This window comes from Cuculus canorus, chromosome Z (assembly GCF_017976375.1).
Source record: "Cuculus canorus isolate bCucCan1 chromosome Z, bCucCan1.pri, whole genome shotgun sequence".
NCBI classification, from domain to species: Eukaryota; Metazoa; Chordata; class Aves; order Cuculiformes; family Cuculidae; genus Cuculus; species Cuculus canorus.
The window spans coordinates 67,590,077-67,614,123 of record NC_071441.1 but is presented as its reverse complement, the minus strand read 5'-3'; the positions used below and the strand labels follow the sequence as shown (position 1 = coordinate 67,614,123).

General features: G+C 51.5%; 1 protein-coding gene across 7 annotated transcripts in view; it reads left to right on the top strand.

Moving 5' to 3' along the window:
- The window catches only part of RUSC2 (RUN and SH3 domain containing 2), a 63,362-nt gene extending 49,103 nt beyond the window's left edge, over positions 1 to 14,259 (top strand). For 6 of the 7 annotated variants that reach the window (XM_054054299.1, XM_054054296.1, XM_054054297.1 and 3 more), the window contains 10 exons: positions 1,166 to 1,951; positions 2,481 to 2,681; positions 3,924 to 4,067; positions 5,143 to 5,219; positions 7,203 to 7,377; positions 8,320 to 8,425; positions 9,405 to 9,451; positions 10,948 to 11,923; positions 12,575 to 12,748; positions 13,060 to 14,259. In XM_054054299.1, coding sequence (XP_053910274.1) covers positions 1,166 to 1,951; positions 2,481 to 2,681; positions 3,924 to 4,067; positions 5,143 to 5,219; positions 7,203 to 7,377; positions 8,320 to 8,425; positions 9,405 to 9,451; positions 10,948 to 11,923; positions 12,575 to 12,748; positions 13,060 to 13,240 — 2,867 coding nt within the window. In that variant the 3' untranslated portion in view covers positions 13,241 to 14,259. The remainder of the gene's footprint in view (positions 1 to 1,165; positions 1,952 to 2,480; positions 2,682 to 3,923; positions 4,068 to 5,142; positions 5,220 to 7,202; positions 7,378 to 8,319; positions 8,426 to 9,404; positions 9,452 to 10,947; positions 11,924 to 12,574; positions 12,749 to 13,059) is intronic. The other variant, XM_054054302.1, reaches the window with a different exon arrangement.
- The last annotated feature ends 9,788 nt before the right edge of the window (positions 14,260 to 24,047 follow it).

Genomic DNA, 24,047 nt, shown 5'->3' with positions numbered 1-24,047 from the left:
GACAGCAAGGCAGGCACTGGTGCTGTGCAGAAAATACCTGCCTGTGGCTGGAGATAGAAGCAGAGCTACCCCACACCATCTGAGAGCAGCATTCAAGCCTAGAGGAACTGAAAAGAGATAAGAGAAAGACAGCCCTGCTAAGGACTAGCTAGGGAAAGAAGACTGGGAAACCCCGGAGGAAGTGTTTGGGATGGGTCCTTTATCCCAAGATTTGTGGTGGCTGAAGGAGTCGAGGGGGAGACAAGGCAGAAGGTGGCACGCTGCACTGAGGTGTGGAGTGGCTGGTGAGTCCCAGTCAGCCTCGTGTGCACCAGTGCTGTGTATGTTGTGCACTGTGTGCACATGGTGTCATTTTTCAGCTGTGTCCCTGAGGATATTGCAGTCCCAGCAGGAGCTGCAGGTACACATAGAAGATGAGCCCAGTCTACTCCCTTAGGACATCCCTGTTGGTTATTTGTTGGAGCAGGCCTGCCTTTTCCCGGGTTGGAAGCTCTTCTAATTCTGCTCTGGTCCTGATTTGATTGGGAATGTCCTACCTGGATCTGGTATAGACAGGAGAAGGAAGGAAGCTGTGTGCTCAAAAGGAAGAAGAGACAGGAGGAGGAGCAAAGGGGAAGCAAGCAGCCTTTCCAACAGCACTGAGCATGATGTGGGTTGCAGAGCTTCGGTGCTATTTCTTGCAATGCTTGTGCTCAGTGGGTGAGTTCTCAGTACATGTGGGAGGGTAAAGTCCTTCAGGATAAGAATTCTTGCTGTACCACAATGCGTTGGTCCACATCTTTGTGGCACCGCCTGGGTGGAGGTGGGTTGAGGGCAGGCGCTAGGGGCCATGCCTTGTGCTGTCCTGGGTGAAAGAGATGGGGAAGAGCTGATAAGCTGGTGACTGTACCAGGAGAGAGAAGCCCTCAGTGCAGTGCCCTACACATGCGGACAGCTGTCAACAGCTGGAAATTCTGCATTTGAGGCCACATGTCTTCACCTTGTTAGTTCATGATGTGTGTAACTGGTTCAGACTTGAACCACCCTGTGAGCATCACTGGCTTGTAGTTCTTCTTCTTTCTCCCACGGCTGAGAGCACATTCCTTTTTGCTTGCGATCTGCCAGGTTGCTGATGTCGGTCGCTGTGCACACCCTCACCCTCTGTCCCCCTTTCTCTCTCCCGAAGGTGGTGGCACAGACAGCAAGCCTGTGGTACGCTACAGCAAGGACCAGCGTCCCACCACTCTGCCCATCCAGCCCTTTGTTTTCCAGCACCATTTCAGCAAGCCACCCAAGGCTCGTGCTCTGCACAGCCATTTTGCCTCCAGCCTTTCTCAGCTCTACAGCTTGTCTAGCAACCGGCCTGCCAGCCAGCAGATCTCCAGCTCCCAGTCATTAGCCTCAGCCACCTCAGCAGAACAGTCAGCGGTGGTGGGGAGCCAAGCCCACAGCACGCACCTGACCCGACGCTCAGTGGATGGAGCTGCCTCCCGCAATGAGGGATACATTAAGAAGCCTGGCCCTGAGACAACCCGGCCATCCCCTCTGGGGAGTTACTCTCCTGTGCGATGCAACGTGCCTTTCTTTCAAAGCGTGGACTCCTCTTCCTCACCCACCACAGAGAGGGCTGGAGAGACCCAGCCCCCCAGGAGCAGGTCCTGCCCCATCTCTGCCAACCTGCTTCCCACAAGGTCTTCCCCTGCTGTCAGTGCCATCCAGCCCTCCCAGACCACCAAAGCTGATGCCCTGAGGCAAAAGGAGAAACCCAAGCCAGTTCCCAAGAAGGAGGCACCCCTGGAGCCAAGTCCACCACTCTCCGAGTACCGTCTCCACAGTGGGTCCCTCCCACCCCTCTCACTGGGTGGGATGCCTGTGAGCAGAGTGGTAGGACATGCAGATTCCCATTGGAGAAGTGGCAGTGAGACCAGCAGCTCTGGTTCCCTGGGCAGCGTGGGAATACGGCCCCTTAATGGTAGGTACCCATCCTCCAGGATATGCTAATATGGAACACCTCCAGCTCCCTATGGCTGTGGCTGCTCCCTATACTACCACCCTCTTATAGACACAGCCCTGGGCAAAATTGCATCTGGATGCTACAGCACTCAGCAGCTCATGTCAATACTCTGCCTGCAAAAGAAAGTCCTGTGCAAAGAGCATGTCCTTCCAGTCCTGACTCCTACACTCTGTCCCCAGAGAGGGCAGCATGGGGCTGCTGATCTTAAAGCACCCCACGCCTGGTGCTTGCACCCCAAACCTGCTCCCTCTATGCCTGCAGCCGTGAGGCCACCAAGATTCCTGTCCCACTCTGACAGGCTGTGGCCTCTGCCTCCCTCCATGTATGTGTGCTAATGTCCTGAAATGCTGCTGGACTTTTAACTAATGTGCTGTCTCTCTTTCTCCGTCCTTCCTCTTTCTCATCTTCTCACTCCCTTTTTCCCCCTCCGCATCCTCCTGTCTGCTCATGTCCTCTCATCTGGTGCTCACTGCCTGTGGCATTCTAGCGAACCATCTCTCCCCACAAGCACTGAAGTGGCGTGAGTACAGGCGAAGGAACCCACTGGGTCTGGACCGCATTTCGGGGCTGCCCAGCTTAGCAGGCAGCCTAGACAGGAGACAGCAAGAGCCTCGACTGAATCGGGGGAACCCCATCTTTGAGCTCCCTGGCACTCTCAACACCAGCCATTTCCACTGCAAGCTGAACGGTGCGCATCACCTTTCTGCTGTGGGGGGTCTCAGGTGGTAACTTTGGGGCTCAGGATTCAGTATCCCTTGGGGCTTAGGTTCAGCCTGGCCTCATCACTGCTCTGCCTGTTCTGAGAAGGGGAGATGGTGCATCTGCTGAAGGAGGCCAAGGGGTACCAGAGATGAGTTAAAATTGCCTCTCTGATAGGTGCAGTCTGTGTGGAGCCTCCCTTCTTCTCCACAAGCTGAGAGAAGTCAGGTTGGGCTGTGGGCTGGTTTGAAGGGGAAAGTGAATGGCCTAAGAGCTTGCTCAGATCTCAGCAAGTGCTCCTGGATTGTGCCCATCTTGTAGTTCATGTCTTGTTCAAGAGTTGTAGTCCTTAAAGATCTCATGTCTGTGCTGAATGGTGTCCACCCATCCGCCCTAACCCTGGCAGTGTGCTAGCTGTTGGGCTGTAGCTCTCATGGTGTACCTGGCAACACTGTAGGGCTCCACGGGGCTCTGTCTACTCTATGCTCTGCCCTTAATGTCTTCCCTGTTCTCCAAAATCTGTGCAGGAAGGGCTGAGAGGGGCAGGCTGCTTTGGAAGTCCTCCAGGAGGAACACAGGGATTTGTGTGTGGGAAGGAGAGCATTCTTGGCCAGCCCCAAGTCTTGGAGAGAATTTCCGAGAGCTCTACACATCACTCTGACAACCCTAACAGTTTCTTCATCCCTCCTCCATGGAAAGATGCTTAGTGTAACAGAGCTGGGAATCAACCACATGGAAATTGAACACATGAGAGACCTACTGTGGAAGTCACTCCTTGAAAATATAGACCATTCCTAGGGACAGGCAGAGGACACATAGCTGTTGTATGCCTGTACATGACAAGTAGGGCTTCTCTCTGTGCTCTGCTTTTGATTCCTCTTGCTGGGGCTATCCATGCAGCAGCCTCAAGTGAAGTTTTCCTTGGCACCAACCCATGAGAGTGACCCACCCAGAGTATCTTCCAGTGCCCATGGGTCCCCATCAAGTTGGAGCAAGGTGTTGGGTAGACTGTGGGGTTGAGCTGTACAGGCTCACGTTGCAGACCATTGCTGGGAGAGTAACAAGCCTGTAGCCTTGCTGTCCTCGTCTTGGATGGGCTGGTGTGAAGACTCCTGATGGTGCAGGTTACATCTGGGAAAAGCAAATATGGGCAAAGCAAATTGTTATAAGGGAGAGGCTTTGGTATAAGGGCTTGGAGCTGATCCTTCTTCCCCTTGTCTTGGCACTGCAGGACAGTCTATGAGGCAACTCCAGCTTACCTACACTGATTTCTTCCCTGACTACTTCTCACTAGCAGAGAAACCTCCTGCTGAGTTCTGCCTCTCTCCAGATGGCAACACAGAGTCCATCTCCATCGACTTGCTGCAAAAAAAGGGTGAGTATGTGCATCTCTTGTGGACAAGAGTGTGGCATAGGACAGCGTAAGGCAAACAATGCTTCTCTCCAACTCATGCCACCTCTGCAGACATAGTAGTTCCTTTCCTTGCCCTCCTCTACTGTAGTGTCATAGCTGCCTGTCACCCTGGACTAATGGCTGTTTCCATGACAGGTTTTTGTATTCTCTGCATGGGCCATGGAATATATTTGAGATTCTTGCCCCAAGAATTATGGTTGGAAAGGATCTTAAATCCATGAGAAAGTGCTGAGAGAGTACACAGGCACAGGAGTAAGACCCTAAGGCAGGACATGCTGGCACCCCCATCTCAGCATACAAAGGCAGGCTTTGTGAATCTGTGTGGTGTTGCAGAAGTGCTAGCCTGAGATTTTGTAATTTAGGTAAAAGGACTGTAGGGTCCTACATGGTAAACTGTTTATTTAAAAGAGTGGGAGAAAGGATTCCAAAGCAAGACAAGATATGGCTGTGATGAGGTCCGTGCTAGAGGCAAGCATGGGACTGGATTGTTGACAGCTGCCTCAACATCATGTCAGAGGCAAGGGATGTGCAGGAACGTTCCCAGGCCTTTGCCAGCTGGGTGGTGGTGATTACCAGATGACAGCCTTCCCCTCTGTACCACTTCTCTTCTTGCATCACACTGATGCGGATGTCAGATTACCTACCACTGGCTTGTTGTTGAAAGTCACCACATAGCTTGCCAAATGTGTGGCTTCTGCCCTGCCATCCTGCAGGATCAATGCAGCAAAACACTCCTTGCCTCAGCCCCTGTCTCTGCTCCCTCAAGGGATGGTGCGTGGAAGTGATGTTCCGTGTCCCTTTGGAACATTGACAGAGTGTCTTATGCTTCAGCCACTTCTAAAGGTTGTCAAGCTGTCAGGCTGGTGCATGAGTGCTGGAACCAGCAGGGACAGATCTGGTGAGGAATCAGGGAGGGCTCTGCATGTTTTTAACAGAGAGGGCACATGTGCTGACACGAGCTTCTTCATGAACTATTTCTTGAAGGTCTGTCCTAGAAGGCCCCTAGGCAGTTCTCTGACTTCTTCTTTCCCTGTAGGTCTGGTGAAGGCAATCAACACTGCTGTTGACCTGATTGTGGCTCACTTTGGAACGAGCAGGGATCCAGGAGTGAAGGTACATCTTGCTTTCAGTATGGCTTCTTGACATCATGCATGACACGGAGAGGATGGAGAAGGATTGCCTCTCCATTTTTTTTTTTGCAGTCAAAAACTACAGGGTATCCAAGAAGCTGGTAGTACCAAGAACAAACCAACCAAAGGTGATGGTACGCCATGCTGCAGATAGTAAATCTGTGGCAGTTCTTGCTTCATGATGCTGGGGATGCTGAAATTTCATGGATTTAAGGGAAGATCAGAAAAAACACATGGAAGGGAAATTCATTGAGGATGCTAAATGCATAGGAATAATGTCCAGTTTAGGTAATCTCTGAGTTGAAAGTAGTTGGAGGCTGCAAGAGTATTAAGGGCGAGTATATATATATATTTGCTCTGGTTTGACTTTTTCTTATACAAGAAACAACACCAGGCCAGCTGGATATCTGGTCGGATGCAGTACACCAGTCCTTTTTTCTCATACACTGAAGAGCTGTGTGTCCCTCCTCCTCGTGTCCTATGATTCTGTTCTGGCACGGGTTCCAGTACACAGTGCAGTGTCCTCAGTCTCTCAGTGTGTCGCAGCTCTCTGTGATGATAAAAAAGTGCATCAGTCGTTGCCCATCTGGGGCAGGTGGGCATCTCCTATAGGTCTTACCATGAACCCATTAGCTGCAGAGTGCATCTGTGTTGCCCGTGGGGCTGGTTGACTTTGGCCTGTGCTCCCCTCATCTCTTATGTGTAGAATAATACAGAAGCATAGCAGGCTTGTGTCTTGTTTGTACAAAGCAGTGTTTGCAGTCCTGTGACACCCAGCACGTTTGTGGTGCCCCATCTCAATGCTGAATGCTCTGCTTCAGTCAGGGGACTCTGGGGCAACAATGTGACACTATTCAGACATGACAACTGCCCTAGAGTGCTATCCCCAAGAAGAAAGCTGAATAAAGCCCGGTTCAATCTTATCTCATAGCCCAGGGTAATTTGTCCCTAATTGTAGTTGTTGCTGATGCAGCGATTGTTGTGCAGCATAACTGGAGATGCTGGGATTCCCACAGCTTTTTTAAGTCTTTACTGCAAATTCCCTATTTTTGCAGTGTCGATTTGGGGAATAATTGCAACATTCTTCCATTGCTTTACACACCAGACAACACTGTGGTTTTGACCTGGGGTTTCATTATGCACCAAGGGCTGAGCATTCACCTGTCAAAAGGCAGCACCCGTCGCTGATGCTTCCGCACTCAATGGATCTGACAGGATTATTCCTGACCCAGAAGTTCAGACTCAGTTCAGGGCCTTTTTTGAACCCGTGCCAACCTGCCGGTATAATTCCAGCTCAGCTGGTAAAATCTGTGCCCTGAGCACAACTGCCTGGGACCACCAACATGACATGCAAGGCTCGCCGCTTTGGATGGCCCCCTCAGCAGAGATTCTGAGCAGCAGCCCTTATCCCTGCACTGCTGATGCTGTGCTCTTACGTGCTTCCTCACCTCAACCTGAGCTCTGTCCATCCATTTTCCCTTCACCTTGTGTATTTATAGTAATCCCCAGGCATTATAGCTTGGCATGTCACTGAGTTAAGTGTTCCTTAACCCCTCGGTGCTGGTAGTTCCTATGTGGCTTTCTGCTTTCTGATTCAAAAATAGCAACAAGAAGATCTGCAGCAGCAGAAAAATACCCTACTGTTATCTTCCTCCAGCAGGACAGCCTTGTTATACCTGTAGGCAGAACCAGACGTCACTGCTAATTGGGATATTCTCTTCCCAAGCTGTGATATACTCTTCCCAAGCTGTTGCCTTATCCCAGTCTGGGACAGACCTTGCAAGGAGAAATCCAGAGCTGGTGTATGAGGCAGCAGGGTTGAAAGGGAAAAGCAAGGAGCTGGTGAGCAGCTTCATAGCCTGGGTATTGTGTGCTGGGTGTCTGTAGTAGGGAACTGGGGCTGGACTGTTTTCATGTATCTGTACCTTGTAGAACAGTTAACAACACTCTACCTGTTGTCTCTTAGGCCAAACTTGGGAATAGCTCTGTCAGCCCCAACGTGGGGCATCTCATCCTGAAATATCTGTGCCCTGCTGTCCGGGACATTCTGAGTGATGGGCTCAAGGCTTACGTCCTGGACATGATCATTGGCCAGAGGAGGAACATCCCCTGGAGTGTGGTAGAGGCATCCACCCAGCTAGGTATGGAGAGTGTGCAGCAATGCTCCTTGCTCTGTGGTACTGCTGTGTTGTGACTGGGAGGTGTTGGGGAAGGTTGACTCACCAGGATGGGAATGCAGAACAATACCTGTCTCCTTGCATGGAACAGGTTGCACTTTGACCTTCTCTTTCAAGATGGGAGAGCCACTGCTCTATTACGCCCAAATATTTATTGTTATTTCCCCCAAAAACTCCAAATTCTCCTGTAACAGGTCCTAGCGATGGAAAAAAAAAAAAAAAACCTAAAAAAAACCCCCAACCAAATAATGTCCTTTTCCCTTCTAAGTTTCCAAGGTGTTTCTATACCTTCATCTTTAGTCCTGCGCAGCTACTGTATAAGGCAGAGTTGTGCTTTAGCCTGATCTTAAGGAAATGTATTACTTGGCTCAAGCATGCCTGCAACACCTGCACCCTCTGCTAGTACCAGTCTGTACCCTGGATTATGGCAGTAGCTACCATCCAAGATAACTCCTTTCTGAGGTTACATATGGCAGAACCACACTGATTTCTGCATCATGGAGGGTTTACATCCAGGGCTGGGAAGCCTCCTAGCCTTTTTGTGGCACATCTCCAGCTCTGAGGTTATCTCTGTGATTACAGAGACCTCAAATTGTAACCACCTACCACAACATCCTATTCATGATTTTGAGTAAAAGGCTATGATTGTCCCTGAAGTGTGGGAGGCGGGTTCTTGCAGTATTGAAATTCTCTCAAAGTTTTGGAGTGGCAGTCTGGAGCAGACTATAACCCATCTCCCTTGTGGAGCCTACCTGTTGGGGTAGAGTGACCTCATCTTAGTGGTTGGTGGAAGGACAATGCATATGTAGCCAGCCAACGTCTGTCTTTGCCTTGATGCTCCTTCCTGTTGTGCCGTTTTGGCTTTGCTGACCACAACTGATCTTATCATTTTTCTTCTCTCCATAGGCCCCTCTACCAAGTTGCTACACAGCCTCTACAGCAAGATTAGCCAGTACACAGAGCTCACCAATCACACCATGAGATTCAACGCGTTCATCTTTGGCCTCCTCAAGTAAGCAGATTCCCTGGGCTGGCTGCATATCACTGTGCAGGGCTAGCAGCAGATGCTGGTCCTTGGCTGCAGGCAAGCACAGTCGGCAATGAAGAGGCTTAAAAAATGTGGGAATCCACTCCCTAGCTGTAGGTGAGGGAAGGAAGAACTCATGAGCCTCAGGGAACTCCAGAAGGATCAAAACCTACCCTACTAGGCCAGGACTGAGAAGGAGTAGCTGTAGCCCACTGAAGAGCATCATCAGGTTGTTTCAGTCCCAAAGCATGAGGTGGGAAGAGTCTGCCTGACAGGGTTCATACAAGGTTAGACATATCATATGCAAAAACTCCTCCTAGAAATCACTGCTTAAGTCACTGCTTCTTGAAGCTGCAGTGAATTTCAGGGCACAAGACTCTGAAGGAGAAATTGACCTGGTCCAGGACTCAAGACTGGCCCTTCCATATTCGATAAGGAGTGTGCATAATGCACTCAGTGTTAAACAAAAGCCACAAGGAATTTCTTTTTGCCAGCAAAGGAGTGAGTGCTGCTAGGATGGTATTCTCCTGCTCCTCTCCAGTAATCAGCAAGAGATCTGGCAGTGGCAACAGATTCCTTAAGGTCTCCAAATGTTGGAGGAACCGTACAAGTAGAAGCAAGCTCTGCCCTGCTCTCCCCACCCAGGGTGGCCCACCTTTTGCCTGCTGGCATGGGATACCAGCAATTTTTTGGCAAGGCCTGCAGCATTGGTCTTACACTAGTAGATGATTTGCCTCTTCCATGTGAGCCTTCCATGGCTCCATGTCAGTCTAGGTACCTGTAGTCAGTACATGCTGATGGGAGTGAGCTGCTGTCTTTTTGCTAGGTCTTGAGGTTCACAGGTTCATGCTGTGTAAATGCCCTTCTCCAGCCAATTCTTTTTGTAGAATAGCGAGTATGGAGGAACTGAATCTGTTTTCATTCTTTCTTTCTTTTTTTCTCTGCTTGTTTTCCCTTCTTGCAGTATCCGGTCCTTGGAGTTCTGGTTCAACCACCTCTACAACCATGAAGGTAAGAGACTGAGGGCTGTGGGCTGCAGTGACTGTCAGATTCTGCACAATGCAGAGCACAGAGGGAACGCTGCTCCCCTCTGCTCTGAGCTGAAGGACAAAACAAAGTCCCAGTATACCAGGGAAGCCCCAGATGGAAGTGCAAGCTCCATGCAGCTCCGTCCACTTGAGCCTGCCCAGCTGTGTCCCTCCCAACTGCAGCTCATACCCAAGGCTATCACCTCCAATGCAGATCCCTCGGTCTATCAGACGGAGAACTGATGTAGCCCTCCCCAAATTTCTGTGTTCCTTGCCCAGTGCCCGGGAGTTTTGTACAGCTGGTGATTTGCACATTAACTGAAAGCCTTCAGGAAATGGAAAGAAAAGGAAAGAAAAATCTCGTGACAAACAAAAAGCAGGTTTTACTGGTTGTATCTGTTTTTTCAACCAGAATTATTTCTAGAGTGTGTAGATAACCCAGCACTGCAACCAAGCTGCCTGATGCATAGAAGCAGCATAGCTAAGAGCTAAGTGCCCAGTGAGACAGATACCCTTGACTTGCTGGATTCTCTGAGAGTGCTGCTGGCTCAGCCTGTGCTCAGCCCAGGGTCCCACGCACTGCAAGAAGTCCAGGCCAGTATCTTCTAGCAGGTGTTGGGGCTGACCGCAGACGTTTCCCAGGTCTGCATGTGGAGTCAGCGCTTCTCTGTGTAGTAGACAAGAGAGTGGACTTGTCTTTTTACCAAACGGTGTGGCAAGACTAACTAAGCATCATGATTTTCTGGAGCAGAAGAAAACCATCTGTTTTAAGCCATCATTAAGAAGCCAAAAGCGTGAGCAAAAGCTAGGGCTGTCACGATGCAGAAGGCAAGACAAGGGAGATAAGGTGCAAGTCATCTCTGGGGTGTAAGTTTGTTATCTCAATGGGGCCAAATGGCCACAAATCTTGTTCCCAGCTCTCTTGCTGGGAGTGAGATGTGACAGCAGAGCTAAAGAGGGTACTGGAGCTGTGGCCAAATGAATTGAAGGATGAATGCTGCAGGTAGAAATTCTAGTCCACATTGTGTTAAGATCCACAGTTTAGCCCAGCCAGATCCCTGAAAAGACTGTATTCAGCTGTCCCTGATACCTCTCACTGCAGGGAACTGGTACTGGCCAGACCTGCAGCAACTTGTTCCCCTCCAGGAGGCAGGGAAGAGAATTTTAATGTGTGGCAACACTTTGATGCTCTTTATTTGCACCCTACTCCCATGGTATGTTGTGGCAGATGTCATCCTGGTGGACAGTCTGTCAGGCAAGTCCTTGCTGCAGGCGTGACTGGAAGCAGGACCTAGTCCAGTTTGCCAGAAGCTCACAGATCACATGATGCGTCCTGACCAGTGCCGAATCTTGCACTGCAGCCACAGCTGTGACTAAAAACTAGTGTCCAACTTCTTTCCCCGTAGCTTTGGCAACTTCTTGGTGGCTTGGAGAAGGCAGCAAGAGCCTCTCCTCTAACTAACCTCTCTCACCCTACAGATATCATCCTGGCACACTACCAGCCAGTGGGCTTCTTGTGCCTGTCTCACAGCGTGTGCCAGCCTCTTTTCGAGGAGCTCCTGCTCCTGCTCCAGCCTCTCTCCCTGCTGCCCTTCAACCTAGACCTCCTTTTTGAGCACCAGCTGATGCAGATGGGCAAAGAGCAGCAGCAGCAAAAGGAGCTGCTGCGTGTCAAGCAGGACCTGCTGCTTTCTGCACACTCCACACTGCAGCTGATGCGGACGCGGGGCAGCAGTGAGGATCCTGATGGCTGCAGCACTGCCCCTGAAGCATGCAAAGTGGGTACCAGAGATGGTGACATCTCACCAGGCCACAGCCCCCAGCAAGCTGTGAGTGAGAGGGTCAAGGGGGTGGGGGCCTCATGTGGAGATGGTGACAGGGAAGAAGAGCAGAGGAAGACACCAGAGAGCACATGGGAGGGGAAGAAGGACAAGCAGGCAGGCTGGTGGTACCAACTCATGCAGAGCTCTCAGATTTACATCGAGGGCTCAGCTGAAGGCTCGAAGTTTATCCGCTATGAGAAGAAGAAGGTTTTGAATACTGTGCCCAGGTCAGCAGAGATCCGCAAGGCACCACCACCCCGCGAAGGGGTGGTGGAGGGTGCAGAAGCTTGCCCCATTGCTGAGAGCACCTTGGAGGAGAGGCCCAAGGCTAACTGCAAGCCAATTCCTGAAGCTGTGGAGGAGCCCTTGGAAAAGCCCCAGCAGGTACCTGTTGGTGAAGAAGTGAAAGAACGGAGCTGGCCCTTCTGGATGGGCAGCCCCCCAGACTCAGTGGTTACTGAGCTGAAGCACAGTAAGGAGAAGGAGACTGGGACTCAACAAAGAGTGGGAGCAGCAGCAGCAGCCCCCCAAGAGGAAAGCAGCACCAGTGCATCAGAGGGCAGCCAATCTATCAAGTGGGGACACTTGTTTGGGTCCAGGAAGATGCAGAAAGAGCCCAAGCAGCCTAACAGGTAAGGACAGAGATGGTTTGCAGCTGGAGAGGGCTAGTTAACGTGGGATTTCATCAGTGCTGGTGGAAGACAGGCCAGTAGCTGACAGCTGGGCTGTACCACGGTGGTACATCAGAGGCTGTGTGAACGGAGAGATCTGTCACTCCTGCCTAGCCATGCCAGCCTGTTGACCTGCCTTAATTCCACCCATACCACTGTTTGCTTAGGCTCCTACCCTTGCTCAGTCCACCTCATGGGCTTTCCTTTTCTGCCTGAGATGTACCACTGCCTTAGCTCCTAAGCCCTCTCTCCAGTGGCCCTGCTTCATGGCCCCCATCGTCACCTCATCCATCCCAGAAACATATTGAGAGCAGAACATGGAGCCATCCTTGTTACACACAACAGGTGAGGAGAAGACATGAAGTTGCCCCATGTAGCTAAGACCTCCCTGCATTACCTCTCCATCTATATCCTTACCACTTCTCTGGTCACTAGAAATGTCCTTCCCAGTCTAGGCCATGGTGTGTTTGGAGGACGCTGAGCCTTCCGTGCCAGGGCACAAGCAATGTGCCTTGTGCTTGGAGCCAGACCTCTAAGACATGACCTTGCCATGCTGCTCCTTGCCCCAGGTACACTTCTCTGCCACTACTTATTTCTGTCTCCTTCTTGCAGGTTGCCCTCTGGCTGGCTGAGTTTGGACAAGTCTGTGTTCCAGCTGGTGGCCCAGACAGTTGGGGCAAGCATGTGGCGAGAAGCAGCCCCTGAGCCAGAGCCCCCTCAGCCTGAGCCACTTGAAGTCCCCCCTGCAGGGCGACCAGCCCGGGAACTGTCTCCCCACCCTCCCTGGTGAGTGGCACCATGTGGATCTCCTGCGGGTGCTGGGATGTCGTGGGTTGCATTGACATGGCTCCGCCTGTTGCAGTTTGCCTGGCCCCCTTATACTTTCAAACCAAGGGACAGTTCAGGGCAGTGATGCAGTTTGTGCATCCATCTGCTGCAACCCTGCAATATGCAGGTGAGGGGCAGCTGGGGGCCTGGCTGGGGAGAGAGGCAGGGAGTGTTTTCCTTGCTCCTCTGTGCTCATATTGAACCCTGAGCTTTACTGGGGTGAGTGTCCTGTGGTGAGCTAACCCTTTCTTCCCTCCATCTGCCTGCAGTGAGGTGAAAGCTCTTTGCCATCACATTGCCACCGAGGCAGGACAGCTGAGCTTCAACAAGGGGGACATCCTGCAAGTCATCTCCAAGGTGGATGGTGACTGGCTGCGGTGCAGCCTCGGCTCCGAGAAGGGACTGGTGCCCATCATGTACGTCACCCATCCAGAGGATGACGACTATTGATGTTTCTTCAAGGCCAAGCACAGTACCATGGGCTGCTGAGAGTGGCTCCTCTGGGGAAGATCATCCTGCCAGAGGAACAGACACAGCTTCTTGCTAGTTTCTTACCTTTCTTGCCATTACAGAATACAGTAACCGTAGGTGGTTCCTTCTTGCTCCTCCTTGTGCAGCTGCCAAAGGCCAACTCAGCCCCAGGGCTCTTCTGTGAGCTGCACCTTATATTGCCAGGCATTGCCGTGCATGCAGCCACACTGGGGATCATGAGCCCCCTCCACCCCGTGCCATTTCCAACACTCGTAGGCCTGGACTCGTACACAGCAGAAAACCAAGCAGTCCCTGCCAGGGCAGCACTGCCCTGCTGCCTGGCTCAGTTTTGCACTGAAAGGTGCAAGATTCTGGCCATCCCCTCCTGGGAGGTGGCAGTGCAGTCTGCAGCCTTCAGCATCCCTGATGTCATCAGCCACAGGGGTGGGAGCACCATGTGTTGGCAAAGTCTCTGCAAGGCTGGGCTGATGTGTTGCATTACAGCTTGATGAGGGGCTGCAAGGGAGGTTCCTCCATGCTAGACCAGCTCTGTCCTGACATGTAACAGGTAATGCCTGCTGGGTCGTGGCCTGACAGGGCAAGTGGCCTGACACTTGCCTTGCTGCAGGTCTGGGGCTGTGCCTTGCCACAGCCAGGGCGGGGGGAATGGAGTATGTGTGTGTATGCGGAGCAAACAGATGTGTGTGGTTGTGAGGAAGGAGTGTGGATGTTCAGAGTTACGTAGGCCTTGGATGGGTAGAGTCACCCTGTGTGGAGATGGGTGCTTTGGGAGGTGGCGCTGTGCCCTCCATACTGAGCAGGGGGACAGTCCTTGGGAAGCCCTGGGATGCTCGGTGAAGAGAAGTTGGAGGGGAGGGGGTGGAGGGCAGGGTCCCTGACTGGGCTAGGGTCCCCTGCTCTTTTGAGTTGGGGACGGTGCTCCTGGCAAGTAGATTAGGGGTGCTCCCATTGAGAGCCAGGGCGCTGGGGGATGGGGTGATGCTCCCCTTGGCATGGGGCTTCTGGTCTTACTGCACAGGGCCCGGGGTGGAGGTTTGGGGGGTGGGGGGTGGGGTGCAGTGTTGTGCATGAGCACAAGGGGCTGCTGGGGCTCCAGAGGTCCTTGGTAGAGGCAATGCCAGTCAACCCTTTCCTTGCCATGTTCATGATGCCTGCTATGATGGGGATCCTCACCTGCTTGTCAGGTGGGAAACAGTGTTAATGAAAGGCCATGCCAGTATTTGGTGCCTTGGCCATGTTGACGCTACTCGCAGCATCGTGCCTGGGCTGGCTTCCCCATGGCAAGGGGCCCTGGTCTTGCAAGGTTACCTCCTGCTTGTACATCGCTTAGCAGACGTTGCACCATATTTAATTTGTATTTCCCTGTTAGAACAAGGTGTCTCGCCTTTATTTATTTCGTTATTTATGATGTGTATTAATAAAAAAGGTGCTGATTGAGCTCCCTGTTACCGAGCGTTGTGATTTCAGCCCATCCCTGAGAATGACCTGTGCTGGAATACTGCATTGCAAGGTTCATACTGACTGCACCACAGCCAACACGAGGTCTTCAGAAGGAGATAGGTTGTCCCCAGCTATCAGACCTGTCAGTTCAGGCTGGGAGTTGCTACATCACATCATCAGATGATAGTATGTCTCAAGGAGGCAGTATGGTTCCGGATTCCTGTCTTTATTCCTTTTGTATGCTTGCAGGAGACCAAGCAGGTTTCAGACAGAAATTCACACCATTTCAATCTGGCATATTCTTCCCCCAAGGTGCTCAGGCTCTTGTAAGTAAGTTCCATAGACATGGCCAAACTAGAACTTTGGTGGGAGGAAGTCCTGAGCAGCGCACAGGGGAGGCAGTGAAGGATCAGTTGTGGGGGCAGGACCCAGAGTCTAGGACAATCTGGCCATGAGTATCAATGCCTGTGGGTCACTCACAAGGAAGGACTCTGGAGTTTTAAACTTAGACTCACAAAGGCACTGGACCTCCAGGTACAGCAGGAATGAGCTCAAATAGCCCATCAAAGAGCCCCATCACACCTCAAGAGCTCCTGGGAGGAAAGAACTCTGCTTGAGTCTCTAGCTTTTCCTGCAAGGACACCACAATGGAGCTTGTTGCACCCATGAGGACAGTCAGCAGTGGTGGAGTGATTCAAAAGAGTTGAAAAAGGAAAAACAGAAATGAAGCAGCATAAGCCCTTGTCCTCACTTGGGGAGGCACAGAGCAGCCATGGGCTGCTTTAATAAACCTCTCTGAGGGGGCAGTGATCAGGGCTGTTTATAAATCCCATGGGGCCAGGCTACTTTCCCCATCTGCTCACCCAAATGGGGAAGGGGACCGTCTGCTGGCAAACAGATCCATGAGGTGCTGAGTCAGCCCTGGGATGGGAGAGGGGATTTCCAGCTGTTTCCACTGCTGGGACTGACACCTAGCAACTCACTGGATGCTCACAGCTAGGGCAGCCTTGGATGCTGGAGGAGTGGGGAGGACATAGCAGGGTGGTCAGGGTGTTGAAGGCTGGATTTGTGGTTGCAGCGACAGGGTTTGCACCTGCTGAAATCTTCTTTAGGGCCATCTAACAAAGCTCCAGCAGAGTCTGGTTGGTGGTTATCAGAGAGCTGGTCCCAGTTAGGAACTGGGCACAGGGCGTGAAGCCTGTGTGGCTGGAAGGCGTGATGTATGTGAGAACACAGCAATGTATATGGGGCAGTGCCTGCGCGGCTGCTTCTGTGACTGGGTGGCCCTACTGGTGGCCTAGTCCCAGAGGTGCAGCTACAGGAACCTGGTGTGGACATAGGTCCATGAGTACCACCAGGGGCAAGCTGAGTAGGAGAGGAGCTGCTAGGTGCTGTTCTGAACTGGAGCTAACCCTGGTCTTGAGGAGAGCAGCTCAGGCAGCCTCCAACATGGGGAGCTTTGCACCTCCTCAGCTGGGACATGGCAGCAAAAAGGCTGGTGCTGTGGTGTGTGGATGATGGTGGAGAGAGGGATGAGTGCTGGCCCACAGCCTTGTGAACACCTCCAAAGGAGATGGGAGCAGCTAAGATGGTCATGTTGTGGGCATTACCCCTCCTGGCCACTTCCCTAAACCCAAATGGAGCAACACTTCACTAGCAAACAAGGGAAGTCCCTGGTCTCACTACTGCACCAACTAGTTCCTTCCCAGCCTCTTGGTATCAAGCTCCCTACCAGGGCCAGCCCTACACCCCTTCTGCCCTCCTACGGCAAAGAGCAGAGCAGCTACCAGCCCCAGCACCAGTGCCAACCCAGCACCACTTCTCACCTTGCATGCCCTGAGGCACAGAGAGAGGGCAGAGGCAGCCCTGGACTGGCAGACAGACCCACACTCAGTCCTGCCCATCTCACGCCACTGTCTTGTGTGGGTTACTGGAGAAGCAGGTCCCCTTGTTCCTTCTCTGACCAGGTCATCAGCACCGGGCTCATCCTCAGGGCGAAGGCTGTCACTATGGCCCCTGGATGCTTGTCAGGGCTGACACAAAGCTGGCAGCCCTCAAAGGCTGCTTTGGGAGACTGAGAAGGCAGGATGCACCCAGGCACCAGCAAACTGCCAAGCTGCCTTGGGGATGAGCTGAGAAGGGAGGAAGCACCTGAGCACCAGTAAACTGCCAAGCTGCCTTGGGGACAGGCTGGGAGAGCTGAGATAGGAATGCACGTTTGGGCAGGATAGTCAGGGAGAGGTGGGACAGGGATGCGCATGGAGTCAGCGCAGGCAGCCCAAGGGTAAACACAAGGCCCTGGGGGTTTGCAACCACAGCAAAAGAGCTGTTTTCAGAAGCGTAACCCTATGGCTGAGCCAGAATATCATAAACAGTTCCTAAGGAGAGAACTGCTAACCATGCCAGGCAGCAAGACTCACAGGAAAGCAGAGAGTGCCTCATTGAACAGAGTTGGTAGCAGCCAGTATCAGGCCTGGCGGACAAGTGTGCCTGTCACATCACCATGACTGCATGGCATCTGACAGAGAATAAAGAAGGTACTACATTAACATGGCAGCTTTTCAAGGCCCTAAAAGCTGAGCAAGTAAGGAAGACTTGGTGTGGTGGGAAATGGGCTTATACTCTGCTGGAATTGACCCCACGTGTGTCCGAAGTGTCCATGTGTGTTTAACAGTCACATTAAACTTCCAGAGGGCAGACTTTGGACTGTTCAGAAGGTTGGTTGGCAAAGTCCCATGGGAGACAGTCCAGGGCAAGGAAGCCCACGAGGGCTGGGCACTCTTCAAAAACAAAATCCTAGCAGCTCAGGAGCAAGCCATCCCTGTGTTCCGGAAAAGGAGCCAGCGGGGGAAAAAGACAGTTTGGTTGAGTAGGTAGATCTTGAGACGCATCAAAAAGAAGAAGAATGTCTATGAGCTTTGGCGGAAGGGGCAGGCATCTTGGTTGGACTACAGGGAGGAAGTGAGATCATGCAGGTTAAAAATTAGGAGGGCTAAGGCCCAACTTGAAATCAAATTGGCTAAGTCTGTGAAAGATAATAAAAAATCTTTCTACAAATACATTAACAAGAAAAGGAGGACTGGGGAGGATATTCAGTGCCTATTGGATGCAGAAGGAACAACAGTGAGAGGGGATTAGGACAAGGCTGAGGTACTTAATGCCTTCTTTGCCTCAGCCTTTAATAGGAAGGAAAGTTGTCCCCTCTGTGTACAAACCCAGGAGTTAGAGGAGCAGAGTGTCGCTCCCACGATCCAAGAGGAGGCGGTTAGAGACTTGCTTGCCCAGATAGACACCAGCAAGTCTATGGGGCCAGATGAGATCCACCCAAGAGTATTGAAGGAGCTGGCAGATGTCCTTTCCAAACCCGTTTCCATCATCTTCCAGCGGTCCTGGCAGATTGGGGAAGTTCCACTAGACTGGAGGCTGGCTGATGTTGTGCCCGTCTATAAGAAGGGTTACAGGGAGGTTCTGGGGAACTACAGGCCTATCAGTCTGACCTCAGTGCTGGGGAAAGTCATGGAACAGGTGATCTAGAGTGCAATCATGAAGCACATGCAAGAGAACTGGGTGATCAGGCCCAGTCAACGGGGGTTTACAAAAGGCAGATCTTGCCAAACTAACCTGATCACCTTCTATGACAAAGTGACTCAACTACTGGATCAGGGAAAGGCTGTGGATGGAGTCTTCTTGGACTTCAGTAAAGCCTTTGACACAGTTTCTCACAGCATTCTGCTTCAGAAACTGTCAGCCTCTGGCCTGGACAGGCGTACGCTCTCCTGGGTTGAAAACTGGTTGGATGGCCGGGCCCAGAGAGTGGTGGAAAATGGAGTTAACTCCAGCTGGAGGCCAGTTACAAGTGGGGTTCCCCGGGGCTCGGTACTGGGTCCAGCCCTGTTCAATGTCTTTATCAATGACCTGGATGAAGGCATTGAGTGCACCCTCAGCAAGTTTGCGGATGACACTAAGCTGGGTGGAAGTGTGGATCTGCTGAAGGGTAGGGAGGCTCTTCAGAGGGATCTGAACAGGCTGGACCGCTGGGCTGAGGCCAATGGCATGGGGTTCAACAAGGTCAAATGCCGGGTCCTGCACTTGGGGCACAACAACCCTATGCAGTGCTACAGACTGGGGGAAGAGTGGCTGGAGAGCTGCACAGAGGAGAAGGACCTGGGGGTAATGGTTGACAACCGACTGAACAGGAGCCAGCAGTGTGCCCAGGTGGCCAAGAAGGCCAATGGCATCTTGGCTTGTACCACAAACGGTGCAACCAGCAGGTCCAGCGAGGTTATTCTCCCTCTGTACTCGGCACTGGTGAGATTGCACCTTGAGTACTGTGTTCAGTCCTGGGCCCCTCACCACAAGAAGGATGTTGAGGCTCTGGAGCGTGTCCAGAGAAGAGCAACGAAGCTGGTGAGGGGGCTGGAGAACAAGTCTTAAGAGAAATGGCTGAGAGAGCTGGGGTTGTTTAGCCTGGAGAAAAAGAGGCTGAGGGGAGACCTTATTACTCTCTACAACTACCTGAAAGGAGGTTGTGGAGAGGAGGGAGCTGGCCTCTTCTCCCAAGTAACTGAGGACAGGACAAGGGGGAGTGGCCTCAAGCTCCACCAGGGGAGGTTCAGGCTGGATATCAGAAAAAAATATTTCACAGAGTCATTGGGCACTGGAACAGGCGGCTCAGGGAGGTGGTCAAGTCACCTTCCCTGGAGGTGTTTAAGGAACGGGTGGATGAAGTGCTTAGGGGCATGGTTTAGGGAGTGTTAGGAATGGTTGGACTCAGTGATCTGGTGGGTCCTTTCCAACCTGGTTATTCTATGATTCTATGATTCTATGATTCTATGACTCAAAGGAAAGGTCCACATATTGGAAAAGAGGAGGGAATGCCTTTTTTTCTCATGCCCTTCCTGGGAGCCAGACCCAGCCCTCTCCCTGCCATTGTGCAGCAGGCAGTGCCACAACCCCAAATGTCACAAGGCTCCATGCAGCAGCTGTGCTGTATAGGGCAGGAGCTGCCAGGCTAGGAATGGGCATGCAGGTGGCTCTGACACCTCTTTGACCACTGTTTTGGGGCATCAAACCATGTATGAGCTCATACTCACTCCTGAGAGCGTTAAGCATGCTCAAAACAGCTGAACATACAGCTTTCCACCTGAACATCCAACAACTTAGTGGCTTTCTATTACCAACTTGATGGCTTTCTCTGATGAGGCAACCACAGCAGTGGACACAGGTAAACCAACAGATGTGACCTATCTGGACTTCTGTAAAGCATTTGACATGGTCCCCTAGAACACCCTTCTCTCTAAATTTGAAACATACGGATTTGATGGGTGGATGGTACAGTGGATAAGAAACTGGCTGGATGGTCATATTCAAAGAGAAGTGGTCAATGGCTCAAAGTCCAGATGGAGATCCGTGACAAATGGTGTCCCTCAGGAGTCCATACTGGGACCAGTGCAGTTTAATATCTTTACCAATGATATTTACAGCGAGATTGAGTGCATCCTCAGCAAGTTTGCAGATGACACCAAGCTGAGTGGTGTAGTTGCCACACCAGAAGAATGGGATGTCATCCAGAGGGACCTGGACAGGCTGGAGAAGTGAGCCTCTGAGAACCTCATGAGGTTCAACAAGGCCAAGTATAAGGTCTTGCACTTGGGTCTGGGCAATGCCTGTTTTCAATACACGGTAGGAGATGATGTGATTGAGAGCAGCCCTGCAGAGAAGGACTTGGGGGTGGTGGTTGATAAGAAGCTCGACATGAGCCCACAATGTGCGCTCACAGCCCAGAAGGTCAACTGTGTCCTGGGCTGCATCAAAAGAAGCGTGGCCAGCAAGGCAAGGGAGGGGATTCTGCCCCTGTATTCCTTTCTTGTGAGACGTCATCTGGAATACTGTGTCCAGTTCTGGAATCTTCAACATAAGAAGGATATGGAGCAGTTGGAATGCATCCAGAGGAGGGCTGCAAGGATAATCAGAGGGCTGGAGCACCTTCCCCACCAAGACAGGCTCAGAGAGTTGGGGTTGTTCAGCCTAGAGAAGAGAGGTTTAGAGAAGACCTTATAGCGACCTTCCAGTATCCGAAGAGGCTACGGGAAAGCTGGAGAGGGGCTATTCATAAAAGCTTGTGGTGATAGGATGAGGGGGAACGGGTATAAACTGGAGAGGGGCAGATTTAGACTAGACATTAGGAAGAATTTCTTTACCATGAGAGCGGTGAGACACTGGCACAGGTTGCCAAGGGAAGTTGTGGCTGCCCCATCCCTGGAGGTGTTCAAGGCCAGATTGGATGGGGCCTTGGGCAGCCTGATCTAGTGGGATATTCCTGCCCATGGCAGGGGGGTTGGAACCAGATGATCTTTAAGGTCACTTCCAACTCTAGCTATTCTATGATTCTTTCAGGCCAGCCAAGCTACAGCATAGCCTGGGAACAGGCTAGATCCCTGCACCATGGCTGTCCCATCACCGGAGCTGCTTCCCAGGTCTCTAGTTGGTATGACTCTGCTCATGGCAACAGACCAGGAGTTTTGAGACAGGACCAGACACTGGGGTACAGCTTGGTTCCCTCTCAGACAGAGAAAGAACAGTGCTGTGGTTGCAGCACTGTCCTAAAACTCAGCACTGAAATCTGTGTCTGCCATGCAGACTTCCTTCCTTGGCCCCTTCACTGACTCCCTCTCTGCTTCAGTGCTCCCATCAGTACAACGAAACCCATGACATTTCCTCTGACTGAACTCAAGTGGCAGCACCGCCCATGAGTAGCATTCACTGCCCAGAACTCCTGTTTCCCATTGCTGCGATGCTCATGGGGCAAGAGCCAATCTCTGCACACCAGCAGCTGAGCATGGTCCATGGATGACAGCACAGGGGAGATTTAGATGAGGACAGGCAAACAAGGTGCTTCTCCTGGAGAGCATCATGCAGAGGAGCCGTGTGTGTGGGTGCAAGCCCTGGCTTCCAGGAGCAGACAGGAGCCCATTCTTCAAGGTGTGGCCCCAGCAATGGTGTCCCAGCTTTGGTAGAGGACGGGTTCACACCCCCTTGCAACACAGGTACACCTTTGCAAACTTGGCTCTCAACCAAAAGGAAGCGGCAGGGTATAGTATCATAGTGCCGCTGTTGGGCTTCAAAGCATCCTGATGGCTGGTGTGCTACACCAGGCAGCAGCAAGTAAGGCATCAGCGTGTGACTTTTCTGAATGTGCCTCAAGGCCAGGGTGGAAGATGAGGAACTGATCTCTGTGCAGGACTAGGCTGAGCTCATTCTCAGGACAGGGCTGCCTGCTGGTGACAGCTACAATATTCTTTGTTTCCATGACCCCCTATAATTAACAAATATTGAAAAGTCCATTGCAACTTGTTCAGTTTCAGAAAGAGGAAATGCATGAAATGAGGAACTTTGGAAAATATGAAGCTAAAAGAAGAAACATGGTCACGCAGTGTCCAGCAAGCTTGCAAAGATTTAAGGTAGCCTTTCATGACTCCTGGTATCAAAAGGCAGAAAGAAGCTAGCAGGGCTAAAGGCTCAGAGGTTATTTGAAACAGAGAGGCCCCTTCAAAGAGCTGAAGTCATGTCAAGATAATAAAAAATAGTATCAGGAAGGTAAGATGTAAAAGCTCGATAAGACAAGCAAAAAAACAGAGAGTGAAGAACAGCCTGTAGAAGTCACCAGCAGTCCTTTTCACAAACAAAAGAACTTCAAATGCACCACCAAGTCTGTAGGGTCAACAGGAGAGCACGTCCTAGCAGCAGAGAAATGACATCCCCACAACTAGCAAGATAACTGCAAAACATGGCTCAAATGCCATGAGGTTTGGGGGAAAAAAAGACATGAGCGGCAGCGTGCCTTGACCTTGGCATCACAGCAGGACACAAGTTCCTGCCTACACCCTGCTGAAATACACCCTGCCCACCTAGCTGTGCCATATCTGGGTGCACTCTGCAAAGGGGTGGCACAGGGGAGGCAGTGGGACCTATCAAGCCAAGAATCCCAAGGACACCTGTGTCCTGTCTTGTTGGAAACAAGACAGAACTGTCTTTGTGGCTTTGGATTTGTCTTGTGTGAGCAGAACATGTAGCTGCTGGCCCATTGAGGGAGGTGGCACCAGCTTGAAACACTGTGCAAGAGCCCAGGTTACGCTCAAGGATTTTTCGGATGTGGAGCAAGGGGAAGTATGAAGAACGAGAAAGCAAGAGAGCAAGAGGGCTTCCTGGCAACAGCTTGGGCCACACTTCCTCCATTGTTTTTGAGGTTTCAGATGGGGTAATGAAAGGCTTTTGAAGATGTACTGTTAACAAAGGGGCTGGCAGTCATTGTGCCAGGTGTGGTGCACGGAGGGAGTGAGGGCATGATATTTTTTTAGTCTTTTCTAATTTATGGAATTTCCCTACTCATTTTCCCAATGACGGTCAAATGAGGAACCTGTTCCTACTTATATGGGTTGCTGTCTCAGCCCTTTAATTATTTCTTGAAAGACCCAGAAGCATTGAGAGGCAGAGAGAAGTGATGTTTGGTTGTTGCTGTTGCTGAAGGCAGAAAAGCAGCTGCTTCTCCGCACTCTATAAACCTCCCACCTGCAGCAAAGCACAGCTATTTCCCAGAATGTGCCTTAGGGCTGCAGCATGAGGTCCTGACCATGCATATGCAACCTTCAGGGCACTTCTGCCAGGGCAAGTGTATTTGGGTGTGGTAAAATCTCTATGGATGAGCTTCATATCTGAGCAAAGGAAATAAAAAGGCAGGTTCCTGGGGCGCGACTGCTAGACATGTCAGATTTGTTGCAGAAGAGATGAAACACAGACAAGGGAGAAGAGGCTGAGACTGCCTTCCTGAAGACAGGAGGGCACAAGGAAGGTGGCTGGGCAGACTCCAACTCTGTCCCTGAGATGTAAAAGACTGCTGGAGTATTTGGTCTCAAGCACCATGATTGCAGAAAAAAAAAAATAAAACAAGACTGTTGCCGTATTTTGCTCACGGACAGATTTTTTGGGTAGCTGAGAACACTGTATTTGAAGGGTGCCACTCTGTGCTGTCCTGCTGATGCTGCGGAATAAAGGTGTTGCAGGGTCTGCAAAGCAAGAAAAGGATGTGCAAAGCAAGTGCAGGGTGTGCAAATCAAACAAAAGATGTGCATCAGCAGAAAACAGAGCCTGACAGCAGACTTGGGAGTACTGGGCCTTGCTGAGGAGCACGATAAAGATGACCCTCAGAAGGGCTGCAGCTCTGCTGTAAAACCTCAGAAAAGGTTTCAGGGGTTTTTTTATCTCCTAGCCATGTGTTTCAGCTGGGACATAGGCCAAGAACAAATTCATTGAGTCCTGCCTTGGACCA